The 23,385-nt window shown below is 38.3% G+C and overlaps 1 protein-coding gene across 5 annotated transcripts in view; it reads right to left on the bottom strand.

Moving 5' to 3' along the window:
* RBM33 (RNA binding motif protein 33) overlaps positions 1 to 23,385 on the bottom strand; it is a 158,077-nt gene that overhangs the window by 72,269 nt on the left and 62,423 nt on the right. For all 5 annotated transcript variants that reach the window (XM_039523249.1, XM_039523248.1, XM_039523251.1 and 2 more), the window contains exon 10: positions 19,228 to 19,286. In XM_039523249.1, coding sequence (XP_039379183.1) covers positions 19,228 to 19,286 — 59 coding nt within the window. The remainder of the gene's footprint in view (positions 1 to 19,227; positions 19,287 to 23,385) is intronic.

Raw genomic sequence — 23,385 nt, 5'->3', positions numbered from 1 at the left:
ATCAGTCAACTGCCTTAGTTATGAGATGGTCCTTTTTCTTACTGCAATGCCCTGTCTCATTCACCACACACCTTTTCACTTCTACAATAAATGAGGCAGGCATAGAATCATAGGACTGGAAGGGACCTTAAGAGGTCAATTAGTCCAGTTCCCTGCACTCGTGGCAGGACTATGTATTATCTAGATCATCCCTGATAGGTGTTCGCCTAACCTGCTCTTAAAAATCTCCAACGACAGATTTCACAATCTCCCGAGGCAATTTATTCCAGTGCTTAGCCACCCTGACAGAAAGTTTTTCCAGATGTCCAACCTAAGTCTCCCTTGCTGCAATTTAAGCCCATTACTTCTTGTCCTATTCTCAGAGGTTAAAGAGAACAATTTTTCTCCCTCCTCTTGGTAACTACCTTTTATGTACTTGAAAATTCTTATGTCCCCTCTGTCTTCTCTTTTCCAGACTAAACAAACCCAGTTTTTTAAATCTTCCCCCACAGGTCATCTTTTCTGGACCTTTAATCATTTTTGTTACTCTTTTCTGGACTTTCTCCAATTTGTCCACATCTCTCCTGAAATGTGGTACCCAGAAATGGACACAATACTCCAGTTGCGGCATAATCAGCGCACAGTATGAGTGAAAGAATTACTTCTCTTGTCTTGCTTATAACACTCCTGCTAATACAGATGAGAATGTTTGCTTGTTTTGCAACTGTGTTACACTGTTGACTCATATTTAGCTTGTGATCCACTATGACCCCCAGATCCCTTTCTGCAGTACTCCTTCCTAGACAGTCTTTCCCATTTTGTATGTTTGCAATTGATTGTTCCTTCCTAAGTGGAGTACTTTGCATTTGTCCTTATTGAATTTCATCCTATGTACTTCAGACCATTTCTCCAGTTTGTCCAGATCATTTTGAATTTTAATCCTATCCTCCAAAGAACTTGCAACCCTTCCCTGCTTTGTAGCATCCACAAACTTTATACGTGTACTCTCTATAACATTATCTAAATCATTGATGTAGAATATACATCAGTAAAGTAACACTTGATACTGTCTATTCAGCTATTAAGATGCATTATTTAAGCATTAGTCCTTGCTAATCCATCCCAGCTGACAGCTGGAAATATCTAACTGCAGTCTAGTCCAGTCCAGTCAAGCCATGAGGCAACAAGGAGGCAATGGATGTGGTTTAATTAGGCTGCAACTTCATTCACTTAAAATATTTGGGAGTACCTAGCAATACATTGCACAGTGAAGGGGTTATCATCATTTCCTCATAATCCCCAACATGGCCCCTGCCATCCCATTGCCAAGAACTGTCACCCTCCCCTCCTAAAAAGGCTAAGGGGGCTATAAAACAAAGCAGTTTGGCTTCCCACTGTATCACATGTAGGAGCCCCAAACCCTCCTTCCTCAGCTCCCATAAGGGATGCTTTCCCTTCAAATCCTTTTCCAAACCATTTGATCCAATAACCATATCCCTTCCATAATGAATACCTGCACTGGACATCTGCCACAAGTTTTGCATACTAAGTTGCAACATTATAACTTTACTCCCCTGCCCTACCCCACCGGGTCCCACACCCATTGTGGGAAAGATGAAAAAAATCCACCCCTCGGCTAATCCAGTGGTAAGGGAAAAATTCCTTCCTAGTCCCCAAGGAAAAAAAGGCAACTAGCATAATGCTCACAGCAGATCATGAAGGATCTTTCAGTTATCATGGCTGGAAGGGTAGATGCTGCCAGCTCAGTCCAGGTAGAAGAAGGTTCCTCTGGGACTGCACAGGGTATCAACACACCTCTTCTTCCTGAGCAGCTGGAAGGGCAATGCTCACTCCTCCCAGATACATAGTCTAGCCGCTCCCCACTCCTACAGGGGGTAAACTTTCCCCTTCCTCCCCCTCTACCACCAGTTGTACAGGGAGCCCTTAAAGGGAAAGCCACCCCTTTTCATTTGGTCAGCTGGACAAAGATCCACTACAAACAGTTGCGGTGAGTACACTTTGCCACATACACATTTTAAAGGTTTTTACTGGTTCTTCTGAGTAGCCAGTGAAAAACTACATGAACTACCACTTACTGTTAGGCTGATAATATGAAGGACAAGTCATGCAAAGTCAATTATAAATAGATTTGTTTTCCATAGAAAAGAAATGTGAAGGATGAACATTTTTCAAGGATAGTTAACATTTGTTCCTGTAAGGACAAACTATGGGCATGATTCTGTTCTACCAAATGTCAATAGAAACAGGATTGGGCCCCTATGATTTTTAAGCAGGGTTTGATTTGACTTTTACTAAAAACTGGAGGAAGAATGTACTACTGTGCCTAAATTACATAGTAATCATGTGCAGGGCCGCCCAGAGGATTCAGGGGGCCTGGGGCAAACCGGGGGAGCTGTGGCACTTGTATTCACCCGGTGGCGGTCCGGGTCTTGGGCGGCATTTTGGTGGTGAGGGGCCCTTCAGTCACTCTGCGTCTTCAGCAGTGCTGAAGGGCCCCCCGCCGCCGAAATCCCGGACCGCCGCTGGGCCAGGGCTAGCGGGCCCCGGGGCAAATTGCCCCACTTGCCCCCTCCCCCGCCTCTGGGCAGCCCTGATCATGTGTAATTGTATAGATTTGTATAGATTCAGCAGTTTCAATACAATTCTATTAAATATTAATTTGTATTGTGAGCAGGATATGTGCTGTACAACTTGCCAAGTTTTTAATTTAAAATTTTTTATCCAGTGCTCTCATTTATTTTCTGACTTCCATTAATTTAAATTCTCAGACAATGTGCATACATGTAGGTTGAATTTTTTTCCAGTTTTTGTTTGTTTTTGCACTGCGTTTGAGGTACTGATGAGTTGAGTCAAATCAGTTGAGATACAGATTTATTTGCCTGTGAGATCGTTAAATTTCTCATTCATATAAAACATGGTAAACTCTGAAGCACCAAAATCACAATGGCACCTTTAAATGAAACTTCATTGCAGTTGCTTTAATGGAGAAATAAGGTACAGTAATATTAGACTTACTATTTTACTGATAGATGCACATTACATACATTTCTGAAAGATAAAGGTCAAACCTGCATTTAAATATATCTAGAAAAACTAAAGGTTTGTCTGTAAATCTAAGATTAGAATGCCAGCGCTGAATTATTACTTTAATGACTCATCACAATACTAACCTCTAAAGTCAGCAACTCTCTAATACCACCTACTGCCGTTGATATTTGGCAAACAAAAATAAAAGCAGAACATGCAGTTATTTAACTTTAAAAATTTAACAGAGCAGGTGCAGCAGCCAGTTTTCATAATGGCATATTTTTGGTAAAATAAGCATACAGTAACACAGATGCATAATAAATCTTGATATGCACAGTAGTTACTTCCATTTTTCATGGTTTTATATCTGCCTAGTTTCAAATTACAGCAAAATAGTGAGCATACATGTCAACTAAGATGTCTTTTTGCAAAAAACAAAATTTATTTTAACCCATTACTTTGCTTGAGTAATCAGTATGTTGATTCTGTAGAAGCACTTCAACTAATCTTACAACCTTGAATAATTAAAAACAAAGGTAACTGGTTCTCAACTAAATGAAAGAGGCTCATACAAGCTAGTGTTGTCAGGCAAGGTAATAGTGGTCAAATTCCTTAATCTCAAGGCTGAGGTTTGTCCTTAAATTGGGGAAAGAAAAGGAGGAAGTGCCTCACTGTCACCCTCCAGCGACACACCTGGGCTGGACTGCAGCAGCAGAAACAAATGGCTACACAAAACTAACTTCCTGACTTCCATCCCAGAAAGAAGGTAGCTGCAGTTCAGGACCTACAGTGCAATGTGGGAAGAAAGATGGGTAGATGGTACTTGGAGGAGTCCTTTCCATCAACAACAGGGAATACTAGTTTCCATCATTGATTTCGTAATGTAATAAGAATGTACAACATTGAATGTTTATGATGCATGTCATGTCTTAACAGGCACAAGCAGTTTTGGCAATGATTTGCCATGGGATTGGTCATTTTTTTTACTACAATCACATTGTATCCATCTGTACTATCTATTTCAATTAAACTTTACACAAGACAAATATTCCACTAGATGGAAGATGATAAACTAACCTAGAAACTAAAGCTTCCTGAACTATTCCAAAATCCAGGACTAACACCAACTAGTCACCAGCACCACTCACTTGAAGTGGGGGAAAAAAGGTAGCAGGGTGAAAAATCTCAGAGAGGCTTCTCTATTTCTGCAGTGGTTTGATTTAAATGCTACATCATTTTTAAGCTCTGCTGGCTTTAGGGTTTGATAGTACAAAAGCCAGGAAAACCATTTTCTAGTTATGGTACTTCTTGTACTCGGACAATAGGAAAGTAAGCAGAACTTCAACGAGAAGGGACTGGAGGCTCCAAACGTCTTGCTACCCATAAGCAGACAAACCCTATCATTTGGGATTTGAAATCTGCAACTCTACAGGACAGAGCCACAGCAAATGCAGGCGCATTAGAAGAGAGCAGGACTGACTCAATTATGAATGTGCAGTGGGACTGAATTCTTATTGCTCATTCTCTCTAACAGAGAAAAAATGTTGGTATTGGCTGTTTTTTCCCTAAAATGTTATGTAGTTAGATTTAGAGAACTGATTCGCTTGGTTTTTTTGGAGACTCCAAGGTCGGAACTGAAGAAAGTGTGAAACTACGCTAGTGAAAAGCTATTTACCATTCAGTTTGTGGCTATCACTGTTTATACTGGGCTAAACATTGCTCAGTTACCTGGGTGTGAACTTCACTGAAGTTCATGTGTTGTACTAACATAATTTAGGATAGAATTTGGCTCTTTGAAATAAGGTTGATTACATAATAATAAATTACCCCACTAAATCATGGAAGGCAAAGGTCAAAGAAGGCAAACCACAGAGTACACAACTGATTATTACTTTATAAAGAACTGTAAATTACATAGTGCTTTGCAGAAATACAAAGAGGGTATATCTGCCTCAAAGCTCTTACAATGTAAATTTACACATTAATATTTTAAAAAGGATTAATTTCTTTTACTTATTAACAGAGAAGTTTATAATCCCAACAGAGTACTCCAAAATGAATGTTTTGCTGTATTTAAGCCTACTTACAAAGATAGTACTGTGGTGAATGGAGCAATTTGTGTCCTATTGCTATCTTTACTGCTCAAAATATTCCATTTATAAACAGAAAGATGACAGACAAATGTGGTCAAAAGTGCAGCTTGTGTGACAAAGGATCGCTGTAGGCAAGCCCAGTACTACCACGTAAGGTCTGCATTTAAGAGTGTATTTTTCCCTGAAGGTCGGTATGGATTAGGAAAAATGCAACTTCTAGGCAAAGTTCCATCCCTTTGCATTAGCAGCTTTACAGGTCACATAAGAGATTGGTCTGAAGTCACCAACAGATGGTCTGGATATATGTCCTCTATATGCAGTGTATGGATCCCTTATGACCAGTTCAACATTGTACCAGCAATGTTTCTGCTAATGTGCTAGACTAGCACCCCAACTAACAGTAATGAGAACATATCAAGAGAACTGAGAGGGTAATTAATTTCCTTCTTTGAAGGCATGATGTTAGAGACTCATTCCCACTGCTCAGGTCTTATCATGAGCTTTCCAAAGGGAGTTGCAGGTCTGGAGGGGAACAGACAATGGTCGTCACATTTCCTTATTTGGGTGTCCCCGCTGTACAATCTCTCAGAAAATGGAAACATGATGACTTCCAGACTCCATGTTGGGAATGCAGACCGTTAATTTAAAAAAATCTTTACAAATTTTAAACTGAACTAACTTGTTCTGGAAATCTTTGAAAAACAATAAATGTTGAACTCTCGCATGCCATTTATCCCAGAGCACTGGAAAGTGCAGTTCTACTCTGAAAAGTTAGGAAAGTGGCAGAAGATAGATACCTAAAAAAATAACATGTAAAATTTGCCCCGCTTCCATGATGACAGGCAAATTCCTGAAATAAACTATGTTTAAAATGAACTTTGTATTTAAACTGTTCATGGCTGAATTTTAGAAATCTCAGAAATATCGTATGTTAAGTTTACCTGACACCTTCCTCCCCCACAAAAAGAAGTGCCCATCCACTCCTCCATCACTCTTCCCCTCATCCTACAAATTATGGCTCCACAGACAAATATTTCTTTCTATAGTCTTACATGCTATGCTGGTTATGCAATTTCCCATTTTACTGACTTCCATTATTCAATATATCTAAGGCACAACTTGCATGCTATCAATCACTTTTGCAAAAATTGCAATGCTAAGTTGTGTCTACAATTCATTAGAGTTGTGAATAGCTCATTGAACATGACTTTCACACACTCAGGCAATCCTCCTTCTGAAAGAATATGAGATAAGGTTACTTTAATCCTTTCAAAGAATTGCACTATTTTGCTTTCCTTTTTATCCCCTTAAATATCCTTCCTAGTTAAGAAATTAACATTCTCTCATACAATTCTTACACAAATTGTACTTTTACTTTTCTGCATCTCTTGTTAATTACATGATGTTATCTGGAATAATCTATTCAAGAAGCACCAATAACTTTGGTTACCAATAAAAGAGAAAACTTAGCATAAATTGCTTAGTACAAAGTTAATCTTATAAAGCAAGGAATAAAGAGGATCTAACAGCTATTATATGACTTATCTGCTTCCCAAAAAGGGTCACTCTATACTTTTTTCAAGAGACTAATTAAATACCTTAACAATGTCATTGAAACTTCATGAATCTTTCAATAAATTATACCCTGGCTCTACAACATGTTTTCATTTATTAATCTCACTTAAAATGCAAAGAGCTACGAGAACCCCATTGACAGTTAAGCAGGGCCACTCAGTTAATTCTTATTATATGGTTTAATGCAAAGAATAATGACCGCTATAACCTATGACACAATTAAAACTATAGCCATCTGTCACAAGATGTTAATCCTCTTATTTCAGCAGTCATCAGACTTTTCAAAAAGCTTTCCTAAAATGCCTACCTTTTAGGAGAAAGCACTTATTGTTGTGGATAACTAGGCACATTTTATATACCCTGAGTGCATTATAAAAGATTTTAACGTAGAATTTATACACACCACTGTATGCTTTTAAGAGGTACACTTCTAATCAATTTCACTTGGCTCTCATTTACTAGGCATAATGTTTTTAGGATGAGGAATGATTCACTGAAATTGAAAAATAATATACACATTCTAATACTATTTTAAACACCTAAATTTGGGACCTAATCTGCCCAATAGCTTCCATTTAATGCTTATTACAGTGATGCATTTGCATTGAGGAAAAAATAACCCGCTGAGTGGCATAATTATTTTCTCTAATTAAATTAATACTTAAACTATGCCTTTTATTTAAGCCTTTATACGGCTTTATCAAGAGCAGGACGATAATAATAGTTTATAGTAATAAACAGATTCACGTGATATTGAAGGTGTACCTACTTTCAATAGAATCAGATCACTCAGGAGTCAGTTAAAAATATCATAACACAATAGTTAGCGCTATTCAAACTGTTTCCAGAAATGGAAAACTGGTTCAAACAGAAGGGCTGTGTGAGCTGTAGGACTATAGGCAGATCCAGGATGGGAAAATAGGTTGGGAATGTCTGTCCAAATTAAGTCAAAACTAAAGGAATCTTGAATAATATTAGGTGATCCACTAGATGTGGAATATACGTTTGACACTTTATAATGCTAAGACATGAGAAATCACATTGGGAGGTATAGGCCCAAGTCTGAGCCATCCTGTTGGAAAATCCAGAAGAGCTATAACACCTGGTTTCTTTATCTTTACACCAGTAAAAATTCCATCCATGCTCTTATATAGGCTGAGAGGGTGGAAGATCTGTGCAAGGCAAGGAGAGTTACGGAGGAATTTCATGTTAGGATATTTAGGTAAATAAGGCATGAAATACTGCTCACTCTTGTCCCAAACTCCTGCTTTAAAGCCATGATGGTAACAATGATTCTTGAAAGCTGAGCTCTCACTGCTCTGTATGCATGGCTGGAAAAAGAGTATTTACAGTGAGCAGGGAAAAAGCATAGCAAAGTGATGAAACATCATGGACAAACCTAAACAGCCTCGGTTATCTGCAGGAAGGGAGGTGCAACTCTAAATGTCTCAGATGAGATTAGAAACCCTAATGTGACAAAATGTTTTTTAAAAAGTATAGCTGTTTAGTTTTAAAATTAGTGAGTCTTCTGCAGCTTCAACTTCAATTTCATCTTTGGTTTACAAGTCTCTCCTCTAGGGTCTTGCATAAGAAAGTTAAAGATGGCCATTACCACTAACACTGAAATGTTTAATTGAAGATTCAATATAATGTAGGAATAGCACACAGAACAGAATCTGGAGGACTGGTACAAAATAGCAGTTAAGTTTAGGGTGGCAGACCAGAAATTTTCCCATTAGCAATAAAGAACCCAACAACCACTTTGCTTAAAGACAATAAAGATCTTTTTGAAGATTGATGTGCTGGGAAATTTACAATGTATTAGAAATCTCAGACTGATCAGTGTCCCCAAACATGTGAATAAGAAAAGCACATTTAGAAATTCCTCAATTTCAGGACTATTGAGATTAAGCTTCATTAAGAGCTTTTCTTCTTCCTTAGAATTAGAAGCTATTAATTGGGAAGACTATTAACCATGTTTATGAACCTGGTGTGTCTTGGTGATCCCGCAAGTCACCAGTGAGAATTCTGAAAAAAACTAGAACTAAATCAGATCATGAATACAAGAAATTCAGGATTTCTACATTTTATTCCCGCCTGAGTGGTGCAAAGGGATTTTTTTAACTAATATAAAAGCAATTTGAGAACCTCAAAGCAAAACAAACATTGGAGTGATCATGTCTTTTTAAAAATGAAAACAAATGTTTTATTTCCACCAAATAACAAAACCCAAACTAAAAGCAGCTTTACAAACTACTAATATTTCTAATGCAGCTGACTTAGACTAGGAGATACGCAAGTAAACAACATTTAAGACTTTGCAATACAGTTGTTAAATTACATAATTCCTGGTTTATATTTCTGCAGAGAAACTAGATTTTGAAAGTAATTTACATAGCCCTGACCATATCAATACTTACATCTGATACCCGAGGGAATTCTGCGCCCCCAAAAATTAAAAATTCTGTACAAAATACTTTTTAAATTCTGCGGAATTCTGCAAATTTTTATTTGTCAATAATTAAATGTGCCTCCAGCATGGCAGTGGGGAGCACAGCTGGCTGCACTGAGGTGGGAGATCACCCTGAAGCTCCCACCTCCCTCAGTACAGGGACTTGGCAGTGAGGCTGCACCTGATCCTGACACAGTGCAAGAGCTGGGCCTACCCCAGAAACACCCCCGGGCCCTGTTCCTCTGTGCCAGGCACACCAGGTATCCACCCCCTTCCCTCATTTCCCTCACCCCCCCTTACCCAGCCCCACTGCCAGCACTCACTGCTGCACAGAAAACAGGAAGGCTCCCAGCACAGGGATGGAGAGCTCAACTGGCACTAGGACCCAGGAGGGGGCATTCAGCTGCAGAGTCAGCAGAGCAAAGATATAGCCTCCTTCAATTGGAAAGCTCTGTGCTTGCAGAAAAGGGGGGGGGAGAGGGAGGGAGGGTAAGTGACATGTAACCCCGTGTGCCCCCCCTTTAGAGGGGGGCAACACCCCCCAAAAACCTGCACCCATGGCAGTATAACACTCTCCCCCCCCCCCCCCACGGCTCCCCTGCTGTTTTCTGCAGGGAAGCACAGGAATTCGGGGGGGGAGGGGGGGGCGTTTTCTCCAGGCATGCAGTCATGCAGAATCCCCCCTGGAGTAATCTGAGTAATTTTATATGTGAGAGCTCTCCCACTGAACTCACTGGTACTATTTGTGTGCATAATGTTATGCACACGTATTTCCAGGTTTGGGACCCATCTGCTTTTCTGCACTCAGACTCTATTAATCCAGTGCATTATCTCTCAGATGCAGATCCAGTTTGTTGTAGGACAGATAAATTCATTCATACAACTGTTTCCTGGATACAATGGTGTGAAACATGTTCATTGGATTTCCTTATGGGGGGAGGAGGGGTCTTGACTTTTGTCATCAGAGTCTCCTTATTGGCCTCTAATTGCTATATAGTTATGTTTAATAATTTGTGCTGGTTTCCCCTCTAGAAAATTTGTATCTTTCTTACAAGAAGACTTAGGGGAGAAAAGTTAAATTTGCATTCATTCAAATTATTTTTTTAGCAACTTTTAAGTAGTTAGGTAATAAAAAATGAAACTATTGAAAAATCTAAGATTTCATTAATGCAGGAAAAAAAACTTTAAAAAAAATATTCTATGTATCTTTAATTCCACAACTCAGGATGCTCACAAGTCTGAAATAGCAGTTAGCAAACAAACCAAATATGGCAAGTACCATGAAATACAAATGTGAATTCTGTTTGTTTGATTTTAACATCTATGGAGCATGTGCACCGTGGAGATAGTATGACAAGTTAAAGGGTTACTGCATTTTAGAAACCATGTATTCCTCTCTTATTTAATAGCTGTTACCATCATGTTTAGCTGCTGCTGCTCCTCTTGCAGATGGGAATTCACTGATATGATTAAATTTGATGGTATGATAATGTATGGTAATCGTGATTAATCAGAAGCCTACTAGCAAATGGAGGATGTTGGGTATTATGTCACCTGCATTTTAAACTGCATTCCCTCAATGCCAGCCTGACAATATTTGACAGCTGGAAGGATCTCATGCTGCATCTGCTTGCTACTACTTATAGATCTGATAAGAGAAAATGCCCATCATTCCTTCACTATCTTAAGTGCTGTAATTACAGGGCTTTGCAGACAAGTTGTGAAAACAGTAAATGTTCAAAACGAAAGCTTTTTGCTAGATGTTGAACAAAGCTCAGTCTCACATCTGCAAGGGCTATAATCTGAAAGAAATGTAATTTGATGCAGCAGTCTCGTTCAAACATGATTTGCATGAAATGCCATATAAAGCACTATCCAAGAAATGTCAATCAACACCACCTGATACCATGTATGCTGTTAAATGGAAACAAAATGCTTTTTACCCTACCTGTGATTTGCTGTTGCTACACAGTAATCCAGTGAAAATTTCATTTACTGTTACTGTTATTATAGTAAAGCCATAACTAAAGCAGAATAATTTTGAGGAAATAGTTCAGTAGACTTGTTTTCACAAGTGTTCTTTCATTTCCATTAGTAATTTACCTCCTAAACAAATACTATTACAAAATATGTAATAGTTAATCACCACCCATCACTGAATATCATTCAGAAATAACAGACTGCTCTGGAAATTGCAAGACATGAATTAAGAGTAACACACTTGTTAATGTGAGCCAAAACTTTAGATAGTAGGTTTTTAAACCCCCGATTGCCTTACTTTTATATCACCTCATTATTAAATCTGAAATAATTTTGAAAATAACATGTAATTCAATTTGCTTTTTGGAACTTCCAGTACAATGGAAACAATTTCATTTTGCCTCATTCCCCTAAAAAGTTGCAGTGTTTAGGATCCACTAAAGCAAAGATATTTTTACATAACAAAAAATGCTTTAGTATAATATCGCAAAATCAGTTCTGTTACTAAATTTGCTAAAGCTTCAGTTTCTGTTTTGGACCACAAGTTCAGCCTGTACTCTGCTTTCTAATGCTACTTAGAATTTTTAACATTAGTAGCAAAATTTATTGTTTGTATCATAGTAGTGTTTACACCTGAGGCATTGCCCTAGCAATCCTAGACAGTGTTTGCCTCAGACCTCAAAATGTAAGACAAGTAGCAAATGTACGGTAGAAGAGAGAGATAAAACATTAATAGTTTAAAAATGCGTCATTACCTTAAGTTACTGAAATGTGTGAAAAGTAATTTAAACAGCTATTTTAAGGACTTCCACAAATAACACATACAATTATATTCCGACGTATATTTTAAGATACTGCTTTAAGAAACTTGAGACTTTTTTTTAGCAAGAAGTTTACAATGAAGGGTTCAATGTCAGAACCAAAACTAATCTGAAATGTAACCTTAAATACTGACATTTTTAAAAAGAGCTGATGTAATGGAGATATATGGAAGCATATTGCAATCAGAAAATAGAAAGAATATTTAATAATGATGGTGATTTTTGTAAGGGTATTTAAATAGAAAGGGATACAAATGGATAAGATACCAGAAAGGGGAAATGACTATGAAATGTGGAAAGTTGTTCATGAACGCATGAGGGCTTTTTCTTTTATTAAAAATTGTATTTTTATACTGAATAAATCATTCTTATAAATTCTCTGTTTTAATTTAGTGGATTTGAATTCTGCTCTGTACACAAGTGTTTTATCAAAGAATAAAGTTTCTGGATCTCAAAATAAAAGGACTGGGGGTGCATCCATGGACCACTAAGGGTATATCTAAACGGGATCAAAAAAGCAAAGATTCACCAAAGAGGTGGTGTAAAGAGATGCCTCAGTTACTACTACTCTTACCCACAATCCTTTCCTCTCCATTCTAGAGGACCCTCTCCACCAAGTGTCTAAGGCCCAAACTCTGCCTCCTTACTTTAACTCCATGGGAACAAAAGGCCTAAATATAAAGAAATTAGTGCAGGTCTGCCTGTGGAGAGAGGACATGACTCCAAGATCCAACTAAGGAGATCCCCACACACCTTGTGCTTCAGAGTTAAATAAGTTTGACCAGTACAACGAAAGAGAAGAGATCAGTCAGTGCATCTGTAACTATAGGTACCACTGGCTATTGTCCCCTATTCTCAGATGGAGTATACCAGCTGCCATTAGCAGCTTGATGGGACCAAGCAAGCAGTGTGATGGGGAAACAGTCTGCTCCATAGGCTGTTACTTCAGCACAAAGCTAAAGTTCTTGCTAGACAACAAATACTTTTTAGCCAATTGTGTCAAACACATTTGCTTAAATTCAGAACACATTTAATACTGTATTTATATAGTGTTATTATGACTCACTTGCTGCACAACCGTGATCAAGTCACTTAAACATGAAATTTTTCAAATTCATTCCCTACTGTTAAGCTAATAAATTCATATTACAAATTAAAACTACAATTAATGGGTCTGATCTTCAAAAGTGCTGAGCAGCTAGCACCTACTATTGACTTTGCAACTTGAAGTCAATGGGTGGGATTTTCAAAAGCATCTAAGTTAGGCACCTAACTCACTTAGGGTAGACTTTTCCAAAATACTTATGGGTACTCCTGGTTGCACTACACTTTTCAAAATCAGGCCTCTTATTTAGGTGCCTAAATATATATTTAGGGGCCTAACTAAGGGCTTGTTTACATTACCCGCAGGATCAACGGGCAGCAATCGATCCAGCGGGGATCGATTTATCGCGTCTAGTCTAGACACAATAAATCGACTGCCGAGCACTCTCCTGTCAACTCCGGTACTCAACCAGAGTGAGAGGTGCAGACAGAGTCGACAGGGGAGCATCAGCTGTCAACTCACTGCAGTGAAGACATGGCGGTGAGTAGATCTAAGTACATCGACTTCAGCTATGTTATTCACATAGCTGAAGTTGCATAACTTAGATCAATCCTCTCCAGTGTAGACCCGGCCTAACCAACTATTTTGGAAAATCTTGGCTTCTTTGTGCCTGTTTTCCCAGCTGCAAAATTGAACTTCCCTAAAAATTTCCATTCTTCCAATGGGAAGGTCTGCATCCTGTTTGCAGCTTGCTCAGAGATAGAACCAAGCTTGCCAGTAAGGACAGGACGGGTGTGTTCTCACATGTGTACATGCTATCCACTCTGTTCCGCCTCCAGCAGTTAAAAAGGCAGGCTCTACTGCATCTTCTTCTCAGAGCAATTGTTTTATTAATTATTAAAAATCTCCTTCTGATTTGGCTGTTTGGGCTTTCTAATTTGGCAGTGAGAAAGAGTTCTGCCAAGAGATCTTATCTCTCCCATTTTATGCCAAAATGGGAATAAGAACACATACCCAACTTTTGTAGAGCACTTTAAAATCAACAGCTGGAAAATGCCATGTGAGTGCCAAGCACTGATGTCATACAACACATGGGAAACATTGTCCTTGTATCAATGGTATCAGGACCTACGAAAACACAATTTAAGCATAGTATCTCAACTGGCCATATGAGGGCCCAATCTCAGAATATTTTCTCCTTTTTAGTATACAATGTTTAATGGATTAACCTTCAGGCTTGAAGGACTGAGTGCACTTTACGGAGAGTTTTGAAAGAAGACAGGATGGTGATTTGGCATACAAGAGGGAAATTATGGTGACAGGATTTTTGGTTGAAGTTATTAATTAGTACCCCTTTTTACTTTTAAACTCATTTATGACCACCACAAGGAATAGTCCAAATCCAGTAAAAAATGTATTTGGGGATGACTGTTCTATCCTGGGTGGAGTTGTGGAATAAAAGCTATAGTGATGGACTGTCTGACTAGGCTTTCACCCCTCCCCTGCCCTTGTTTATCTGCTTATACTTCTTGGCCAAATAGCATTTAAAGACTTTGCTAGCATGGGTCTCAGCTCTGTAAAAACAGAGCCTAGAAGCTTTCTAAAGAACCATATTTAAACATGTTTTCCTGTCAGAAATGTGGTACTCTTGCAATTAGTGCTATAAGATAGTTTTTCTATGCACTACAGTTTATAACTCCATTTGTAAAATGTCTTCTTGTTAAGTTGGGTCCTAGTGGCCAGGTCATGGGAAAATTTGAACCTTTAATAGCAAAAATAATGTTCAAGAATGGTTCTTGAGAGAGATGCTGACAGAGTTTTCAAATGCACAAGGTCCAAGTCATCACCTATGAAGACCTTGGGGCCAGCCTCCTCAGCTGGAGTAAGTTGGCGGAGCTCCACTGAAGTCAATATTTCAATGAAGTTATGCCAACTTATAGCCACTGAGGAGGATCTTAAGCCACGCAGGTTGGACTGGTGGCAACCTAGGGATAATAAAACCATTGAGTTATGAAAGATGTTCCCCTTTTACTTTTAACTTTTCCTCCCTTTCTTTTGCCTCACCCCCACAGTGTGACCCATCTGCTTGTTACATTTTGTTATTGTCTTAAATTATGAGTTCTCTGGGGCAAGCACAGTCATTGTCTTATTCATTTGAACAGCATTTAGTACAACAGGGTCCTTGAACCTTGATTGGCATATCTGCACTACCGTAATATAAAATAATATGGCCAAGAAACAGTAATAAAAATACAGAAGGCCTAGTTAATTGCTCCATGGGTAAAGCCTTCAATCAGTTTCGCCAAAAATGGCAGAGTCATCAGAGCAGATCTTTGGCTGGGCTATCTATATAATAAAATCCCAGATTATCACTAGAATGTCGGCTGAGTCAGTGTGAAGCGATGGGAAAAGGTACAAGCATGAGCCTGAGAGCTTTTTGTATAGAATATCACTACGTTCAATCATCACTGGGATTTGCCGTCTGTTACCATCCAATTTTTAAGTTCTCAGACATTTTGACTTTACTAATTATATCCATGCAGTGTACAGCTAACGTAGGGCATTTATCAATGCCGTGCCAAGAGTCCTAGACCACTTATATCAGAGAAGACGACAAATTACCACCTTTATTCTACAGCAATTTCACTGGCTATATGAGGAGACGGTGGATTATTTGGCCCAGTTGCCACACCTCTGCGAGAGAATGGGCTTTTAGATACTAGTTATTTGTTAAATGACAACTGTGTGATTGGCACTTTGAGACAAAAGCTAAAGTCAATTTGCTTAAAGCCCAAGATACATAGATAACATAAGACCTAGTGGAAGGCTCAGTGGAATGTGTTAGCTTAACGTGCTGGGTTTTTTAATAGACTATTTAAAAATAACTGGAAGAATTAAATAGTGTCAACTGCACGCTGATTAAAATCTCTGCATAAATTTTATTGCCACAAACTAATACACTAAGAAAAATATGGAATACAATGGAAACCTACGGAGTCTTCTGCAATTTTTAGAGACTGACAGGCACTCTTCAGAACTGATCATTTTAATATTTATCCTGTGTAGAAGTGTGCCATAGCCTTCGGCTGACAGCCCCATCTCAGAACCATTATCTACTCAGTTTCCAGTGAGTTTAATATGGTTATTGATAAAGACCTGTTTGCACACTAAACAAAGTAGTCACTGTTTACTGAAAGGAAAAATGCTAGACAACGAGGTATCTGATATATTCCTTGAGTATTCCAAGATTTTACTCTGATTCTGTAATACCCCATATGTTAGAAAATAACCGGAAGAAATGTGTAGAAGCCCAAAAAAGTAATTCCATGTCTTCTCCCCACTTACTCTCAAGGGACAAAGCTTTAAATAAATAAGTAGGGATGAAAATGTTAAAAAGTTTTACTTATTACTATTGGCAACTGAATATGAAAATGCAGCATCAAAACCTGTATTTAGTGGCAATTGATTTGTTTAACAATTGTCTCATTTCCAATCACTGCTCAACTTCAATCATTGTAAGCACTGCATTATGCTTTCTACCAGTTTCTTATAACATGATGCTCAATGTGCGAAACACAGCCCTGGTACAACTTTGTTGAAGTCAATACAATTGTGTCCTCTTACAGAAGGGCTGAATTAACACTAAAGGTTTTAAAAATGAACGATTACCTTTTCTCATATACTAAAAAAAATTCAACTACAGTCCCAAACAATTTTTAGAAACACGTGAGCAGCTTGAAAATGAAAACAAAAAAATCTGATTTGATTTGTGGACTACACATGTCCTTTGTTTAGGTGGTCCTAAAAAGGAGCAGTAAAATCAAGTTCAAAGACTTCTTTCTCTCAGTCATAAAGACTTACAGGAATTCTAACAACATTTTATTCAACCTTACAGGTTTTTTTAAACTGTATTTGCAAAGTTTTCTAACTGCTGGTCTACCTGTTAAAATATACATCAACTAAGAATAGAATAGAAATCTTTGCAGATTTTAACATGCATCAGAGCAAAAAAAATTGCTCTGTAACAAAAGCATTTCTTCCACACAGAGATATTTTAAAAATGTTATACCTCTGATAATTATGCAAATTTCACACCATATTTTATTTTCATGGAAAACAGGCTGAACAGATAAATGGAACACCTAGAACTTTCAAATCTGAAGGTAAATTTGACTTGAGTTCAACAGCTATATACTACATTTGATATAACAAAAGTGAAATATATATAATGCTACTCATACCTATCTATTACCTAGCAGCTTTGGTACTCTGTGTAAACAGTTGTAAAGCACTTTACAAGGGAGGTCGGTATCATTAGCCCTATTTTACAGATTCAGGTAACTGAGGCACAGAGAATGGAAGTCACTTACTCAAGATCTTATCCAGCAGGCCAGTGGCAGAGCTAGGAATAGAACCCAGGTCTCTTGAATCTCAGTCCAGTGCTCTGTCTACTACAATGCACTGCCTCTCCACTTAATAGGAAGAGACTAACCAAAAGAATTTTCTTAGCTCTGAATATCAGCTACTTAATATTACAGCAAGTACCAGTGTCATGTTTACATAAGAAAGATGCCCCATTTTCTCTAGGGAAACTTTTTGGGGAGAAGAGAAAAATATTCCTATCCAGAAGAGAAATACAATTCTATATCAAAAGTAAGCTGAAACTTGGCTATTTTATTCCATTTAAAAGTTGTGCTGTATATGAATTATTTTGCTATATGTATGTTAATTAGTATTGTCTCCTGGAAATAGGAAAAAAATATTTAAAAAATTCTAATCGTACAACCTATTTAAAGAAATCAAGTTCTAATTTTAGTATGTTGATGTAAACACATTTTCAAGGACGTCAAATACAACAGATTTATACATCCTTTCTTCCTCCTATTTCTTTTCATTTCAAAATTTGCTCCACATCAATTAAAATATATCACAGGAAAACAAAATATAAGATTCAGGGATACAACATAATTCCAATGTTCACAAAGAACAGTTACAATTAACATTTTTAAATGCTAGGAAGATTACTCTGTTTTGCACTTGGACTTGCTCAGATAAAAGTATTTCCTCTAGTTACACCACAGTCAAATTGTGGTAACCTGGAGTATAGAAATTTCACAGAAGTATAACAAAATTGGGTAAACGATAACCAGGCTTTGTAAAGCTCGAGTTTGTTTTAGGTTATTTTTTATACTTCATAAAACAGATTCTATGGTAATGAATATGACTATCAGTAACTCTGTACAAAACGAACAAGCATAAGTAATTGATTGGATAAGGATCTTTGAGAGGAAATATTCTGCACAGAAATAATCCTCGTACTATATGCATATGGAAATCACAAAACCAGCACATTTTTCTGTGATCTGCCTTTTCCAGCTACAACTGATTTCTATACAGATGAACTCTGTATATCAGTATATTTTGATACACAAACATTTACTTCCCCCTTCCACATTCCATATACTACCAAGGTTTAGCTTTCCCATGTACAAGCTTCATGTACAAGAAAAGCACGTGTGGGCTTCCAAGTTTTGGCAAATGAAGGCAACATTACACAAAAATTACTCATTCATATGATTTGATACTCTGTGTGAACAGTTGTAAGTAACTAAAATGATACAACACAATAAATTAAGATGAAAAATATCACAAACTGGAAAACTATGAACAAGTGATTTTTCACACTTCATCCACTCACAGTAAGTGAGGCGGTCAGATTAGTTTAGAGAAAAAGCTAAAAGATGGCTAGTATGTTTTGGAAGTCAAAGATAAGCAAGAAGGGAAGTATCATTCAATGCCAAATCCATTTTTGATATAAAAAGTAATGAAACTTTTTAAATGCTTAAAGCAAGCAGAAAATAAGGCACTGATTTTATAATAAAAATTAAAATATGGAGCTTTTTAGCCGGAGAGATTTCCCCCCCACCCCCAACAGCCTTTTTAAAGGATGCCAGTAGTTAAATGAAAAAAAGTTCTCTAAGACAAGATGCATTTATACCTCTCCCTTTGGAGAGACTGGTTCAAATATTTTACAGTTAAATAGAATTAATTCTGCTCTCAAAAATCCATTGACCTTAAGCTTTTAACAAACATTTTCAACTGCGGAGATTACTGTCAATATTTACAAATCCTTAAAATTATATTTCATTGGAACAGCTTTTATTTGCTATATTAATATTTCTTTGCAAATGTATGCTTATCCATATCACAGAAGAAGCAGCAGCTGCTACTCACAGGAAATCTCTGGGGTCCTACAGCAGGTCTTGGCTGGGTTGGGACTGGCAACAAGGGCACTGAAACAAGAAACACCTTTTAATACAATTTATTTTACCTACCAGTTGTTGACTTTATCTCCAAAAGTAGTCATGAAGCAGAACTTAATCACTGCTGGTTATGTTTACCTTTAAGAACTAAACATGTGCTCCACAGCTGAGAGGAGACAAGTTTTGTTTCCAACATTCAACAGGCAATTAGTATTCGCATAGCATAATTTAGATAACGAACACAATCCTGAATTTTCCAGAATTAAACAGCCTGTTGACAGAGAAAAAAAAACCTACAAATGGCCAAACTGAAGGAAGTATACACTCTTTTAGGCCTGTAAAGATGGATCTAAAGGACATAACCATACAGCATTTAAACAATGCTTCAAATGCAAAGGAGGGAATTCAACATATACATCCTAAATTATTCTCTCTCAGAACCTTTTAGATTGTCATTGTGACTCCCGACAGACTCCGTGCTTCAGTGCGTCTTGAGAGTATCCTAACACTATACATGCTAAGGCATCACAGCAGATCAAGAGCTGGAATGACTACAGAGAACCTAAAATGGGAGTGAGAGGGTAAGAAGTTCAGAATTATGTACTGATGTCTCCTATTAACATTACTGAACGGGACATTCCACACACACAAGGTTCCTTCCTTAAACACCTCGCAGGTTGAGAAGGGTCACACTCAATTTGTGATATTCACAGAATCAGTGTAATATCTCAAATGAAAAATAACCTTTCTATAAAAGACTGCAGCAGGCAAAAGATCCCCTGCCTCAAAAACAAATAGCTGTTAAACTGAATTTCAAAACTTCAGCAGTGGATCAGCACTCCTCTCTATATTAATGAACTTCTTGGGGTTGTTATTAACAAAACCACAATACACACAATTACAAAAGCTCTTCCCTATATGGTGCACAGGAGAACACTGTAGTATCTCAACTGATGTGGTGACTAGAGCTGGTTGGGAAAATTTCCAGAAAATATTTTTTTCCATTGGAAAATGCAGATTTATCTCAACAAACTGTTTCTGGAACAGGGTTGGTTTGAACAAATTTGCTGCTTCAAAAAAGTTTTGGAAAAAGTTTTGAAATTATTGGAACATTCCATTTGGATTTTTCTACGTGAAAAATTCCATTTTTCCACTTCTATATATCATCTATATCTATATATAGGTTGAAATTAAAATGAAGCATTTTGAAAATATCAAAACAAAAAACTGTTTGACTGACCCAAAATAATTTTTTCTTTCAGACTGCAAGTCTGTGAAATGAGAAATTTCATCCTAATTTGGGATGATCTTTTCAAAATTTTCCCAGGATGGAAAAATCATTTCCCATACTTCTCTAATGGTCAGTTATCAAATACTGACTTTAGATGGAGGCCACTGTACTATGTTTCTGAGCAGGAGAAATTAACATTAGAAGAAAAGCCATCCAATAAAAAGTATTACCTCACCCGCCTTGTATCTAATACCCTGGGACCAACTGGGCTACAACTACACTGCATTCATAAATTCTTAGGCCAGGGTTACACTAGCGGGGGGTTCAAACTAAGATACGCAACTTCAGCTAAGCTATTCACGTAGCTGAAGTTGAAGAATCTTAGTTCGATTTACCTGGCCGTCCTCACGACGGCAAGTCGACTGCCGTGGCTCCCCCGTCGACTACCGCTTACTCCTCCTGCCGAGGTGGAGTACAGGTGTCGATTAGCAGATCAATTTATTGCGTCCAGGCGAGACGCGATAAATCAATCCCCGATACATCAAACATTACCCACCGATCCAGTGGGTAGTATAGACGTATCCCTAGTGGTATTTACAGCAACTAGTAGCACTTGACACTTCATGACTGAATTAGCAAATTCCATATTGGAGAATCCAACTCCTATCAAAGATTTCTCAAACTTCACTTCTTAAAAAGTGAGTAAGACACAAGAACTAATGTATTAGTAACTATTCTTAGCTCACACCTATGTCTAACTTCCATACACTTCTGTTGAATATTTGTTTTACTGTTTTATATATTGACATACTGGGCTAAATGCACTAACTTTTCACCCTTGGAAGATTGTGTTCAAACTCTATATTAGGTTACAAGTGAAAATCAGTTTGATGGTCTCATCTTAGTTCTTACTGAACATCTGTCAGTATCATACAATCATCAACGAATTTGGAAAGATGGGGAGTTTGACAGAACCATGACTAAAATAGCTTAAGTGTTACAGGGCCTATATGCAATAAAAAAGCTGTATAGGAAGGAACACACAAAATAGGCCAGCATTCTGTTCAACTGTCATTATCTGTTTTGGTATAGTGCCTCTGGCAGTGCCCCCCCCCTTTTTTTTTTTAAACACACAAATGAATTTAATACTCATGAATTTCAATCCTTGGTGCCTCTGCTGCGGCAGCAAAGATGGCTCAAACCAGCACTCTTTTTGGAACATCAAATTAATCCACAAATTTTTAATGAAAAAAGTGGAAGAACCAGTGATATAACATTTTAAAACAGCACAGTGTTGGACAGGATTTTAAATAAGAATGGAAGTAAATATCATCTGATGGTAAATGACCAGGAAATATTTAAAGAGACAACAGAAGCCATCCCTGTCTCATGTTTTAAGGGATTTTTTAATACTGTTTTTTCTGACAACCAGAAAATTCCTTTCATTTAAAGTTAGTTTTAAAGGATAAAATTGAGTCACTGCATAGCAATTTAGTAAGTTACTAAGAGACAGTGTGGTAGCTCACTTCTGAACTTTGGTGGCCCTAAAATCCTTGGTGGGATAGTTATTTGTGATGCCAATATTAAGGGAAAAAACCTGAATCCCCAAACTCAAAAAAAGTTGAATTGATTTGCGATTACTGCTCAGATTGGGACCATGCTGTCCTATCGTATTTGTTAATTATTCTTATTGGGGTGTATTGACCTATCTAGTGCTCGCAATTCTGGGATGGAAGAGGCAGTACGTTGCAGGAGGGTAGGAAGGAAAGAAAAGTTTAAGATACAGCAATGCGAAGGACCAAGTATTCAAATGCTGCATGTGACTGATAGCTGTATGTCCACCTCATGTCTGCTGAAGGTGTGAATGGCAGCTTTGCAGATTTTCATGTATGAGTTTCTCTTTCATTCTTCCTGAGGCTGAAGCAAGCATGGAGTATGGTTGTACTCCTCAGGTACAATCTTGATTTGAACATTTATCTCAGAAAGCGGGGGGGGGGAGGGCTACTTTTCAGAAAAAAGCAGCTCAGAGAAGAAAATTTTATAGCCAAGATACAAGAGGTATGAATCTGTTTTGTGGGAATACTTTGGCTTAGAGAACAGGACTGGTAACGGCAAGTTCTTCTCTGATATAAAAAGAAGAGTTTATCTTGGGAATGAAAACAGAAGTTATCTAGAGATAGGGCTCTTCAGTGGGAAAGTTCCAAACTCACTCTTCAGGCCAAAGTGATGGCCATTAGGGAGACTACTTCCACAGTCCTGATGGAACACTTCAAATGGCAGCTTCATAACAATTTACACTAGATCTATGGAGACTTTTTCAGAAGAGGTTTAAAACTATTATTAATCATGTTTATGGCTATGATTTTGTCATGGATATTTTTAGTAAAAAAGTCAGGGACAGGTCATGGGCAATAAACAAAAAAATCACGGAAGCCGTGACCTATCCCTGACTTTTACTAAAAACATCCCTGACAAAACGGGGAGGGAGGAGGGTCCAGCACCCTCCCCCACCCATTGCGGCTGGGAGATACAAGGATCCCATTTCCCAGTGGCTGGGAGGGGTCTCCCTGCTGCCCTGTGGGGATGGAGCTGAGGGGGGTCCCCCGCACCTGCGGTGGCAGAGGAGCTGCGGGGGTGGAGGAGACTGCCAGCGTTGAGCAGCTCCGGGGTCCCTCTGCCACCACCAGCTGGGAGCTGTGTGGGGCCCCGGATGATCATGGCGGCTGATCCGCTGCAGGGGGGACCCCTGCCAGTGGCGGCAGCAAGGCAACTCAGGGGTCATCACCAACAGTGGCAGCTGGTCAGTTGCTGGGGGGAGTCCTACCCACGGAGGCTGGACTGCTGCGGGGTCCCTCCCTGCTGGCAGTGGCTGGTCAGCTGTGGCACTCGCATTGTCAC

The sequence above is a fragment of the Mauremys reevesii genome, linkage group 2 (assembly GCF_016161935.1).
Source record: "Mauremys reevesii isolate NIE-2019 linkage group 2, ASM1616193v1, whole genome shotgun sequence".
In the NCBI taxonomy this organism is placed as follows: Eukaryota; Metazoa; Chordata; order Testudines; family Geoemydidae; genus Mauremys; species Mauremys reevesii.
The sequence above is the reverse complement of the archived record's forward strand: the minus strand, read 5'-3'. Positions and strand labels throughout refer to the sequence as shown.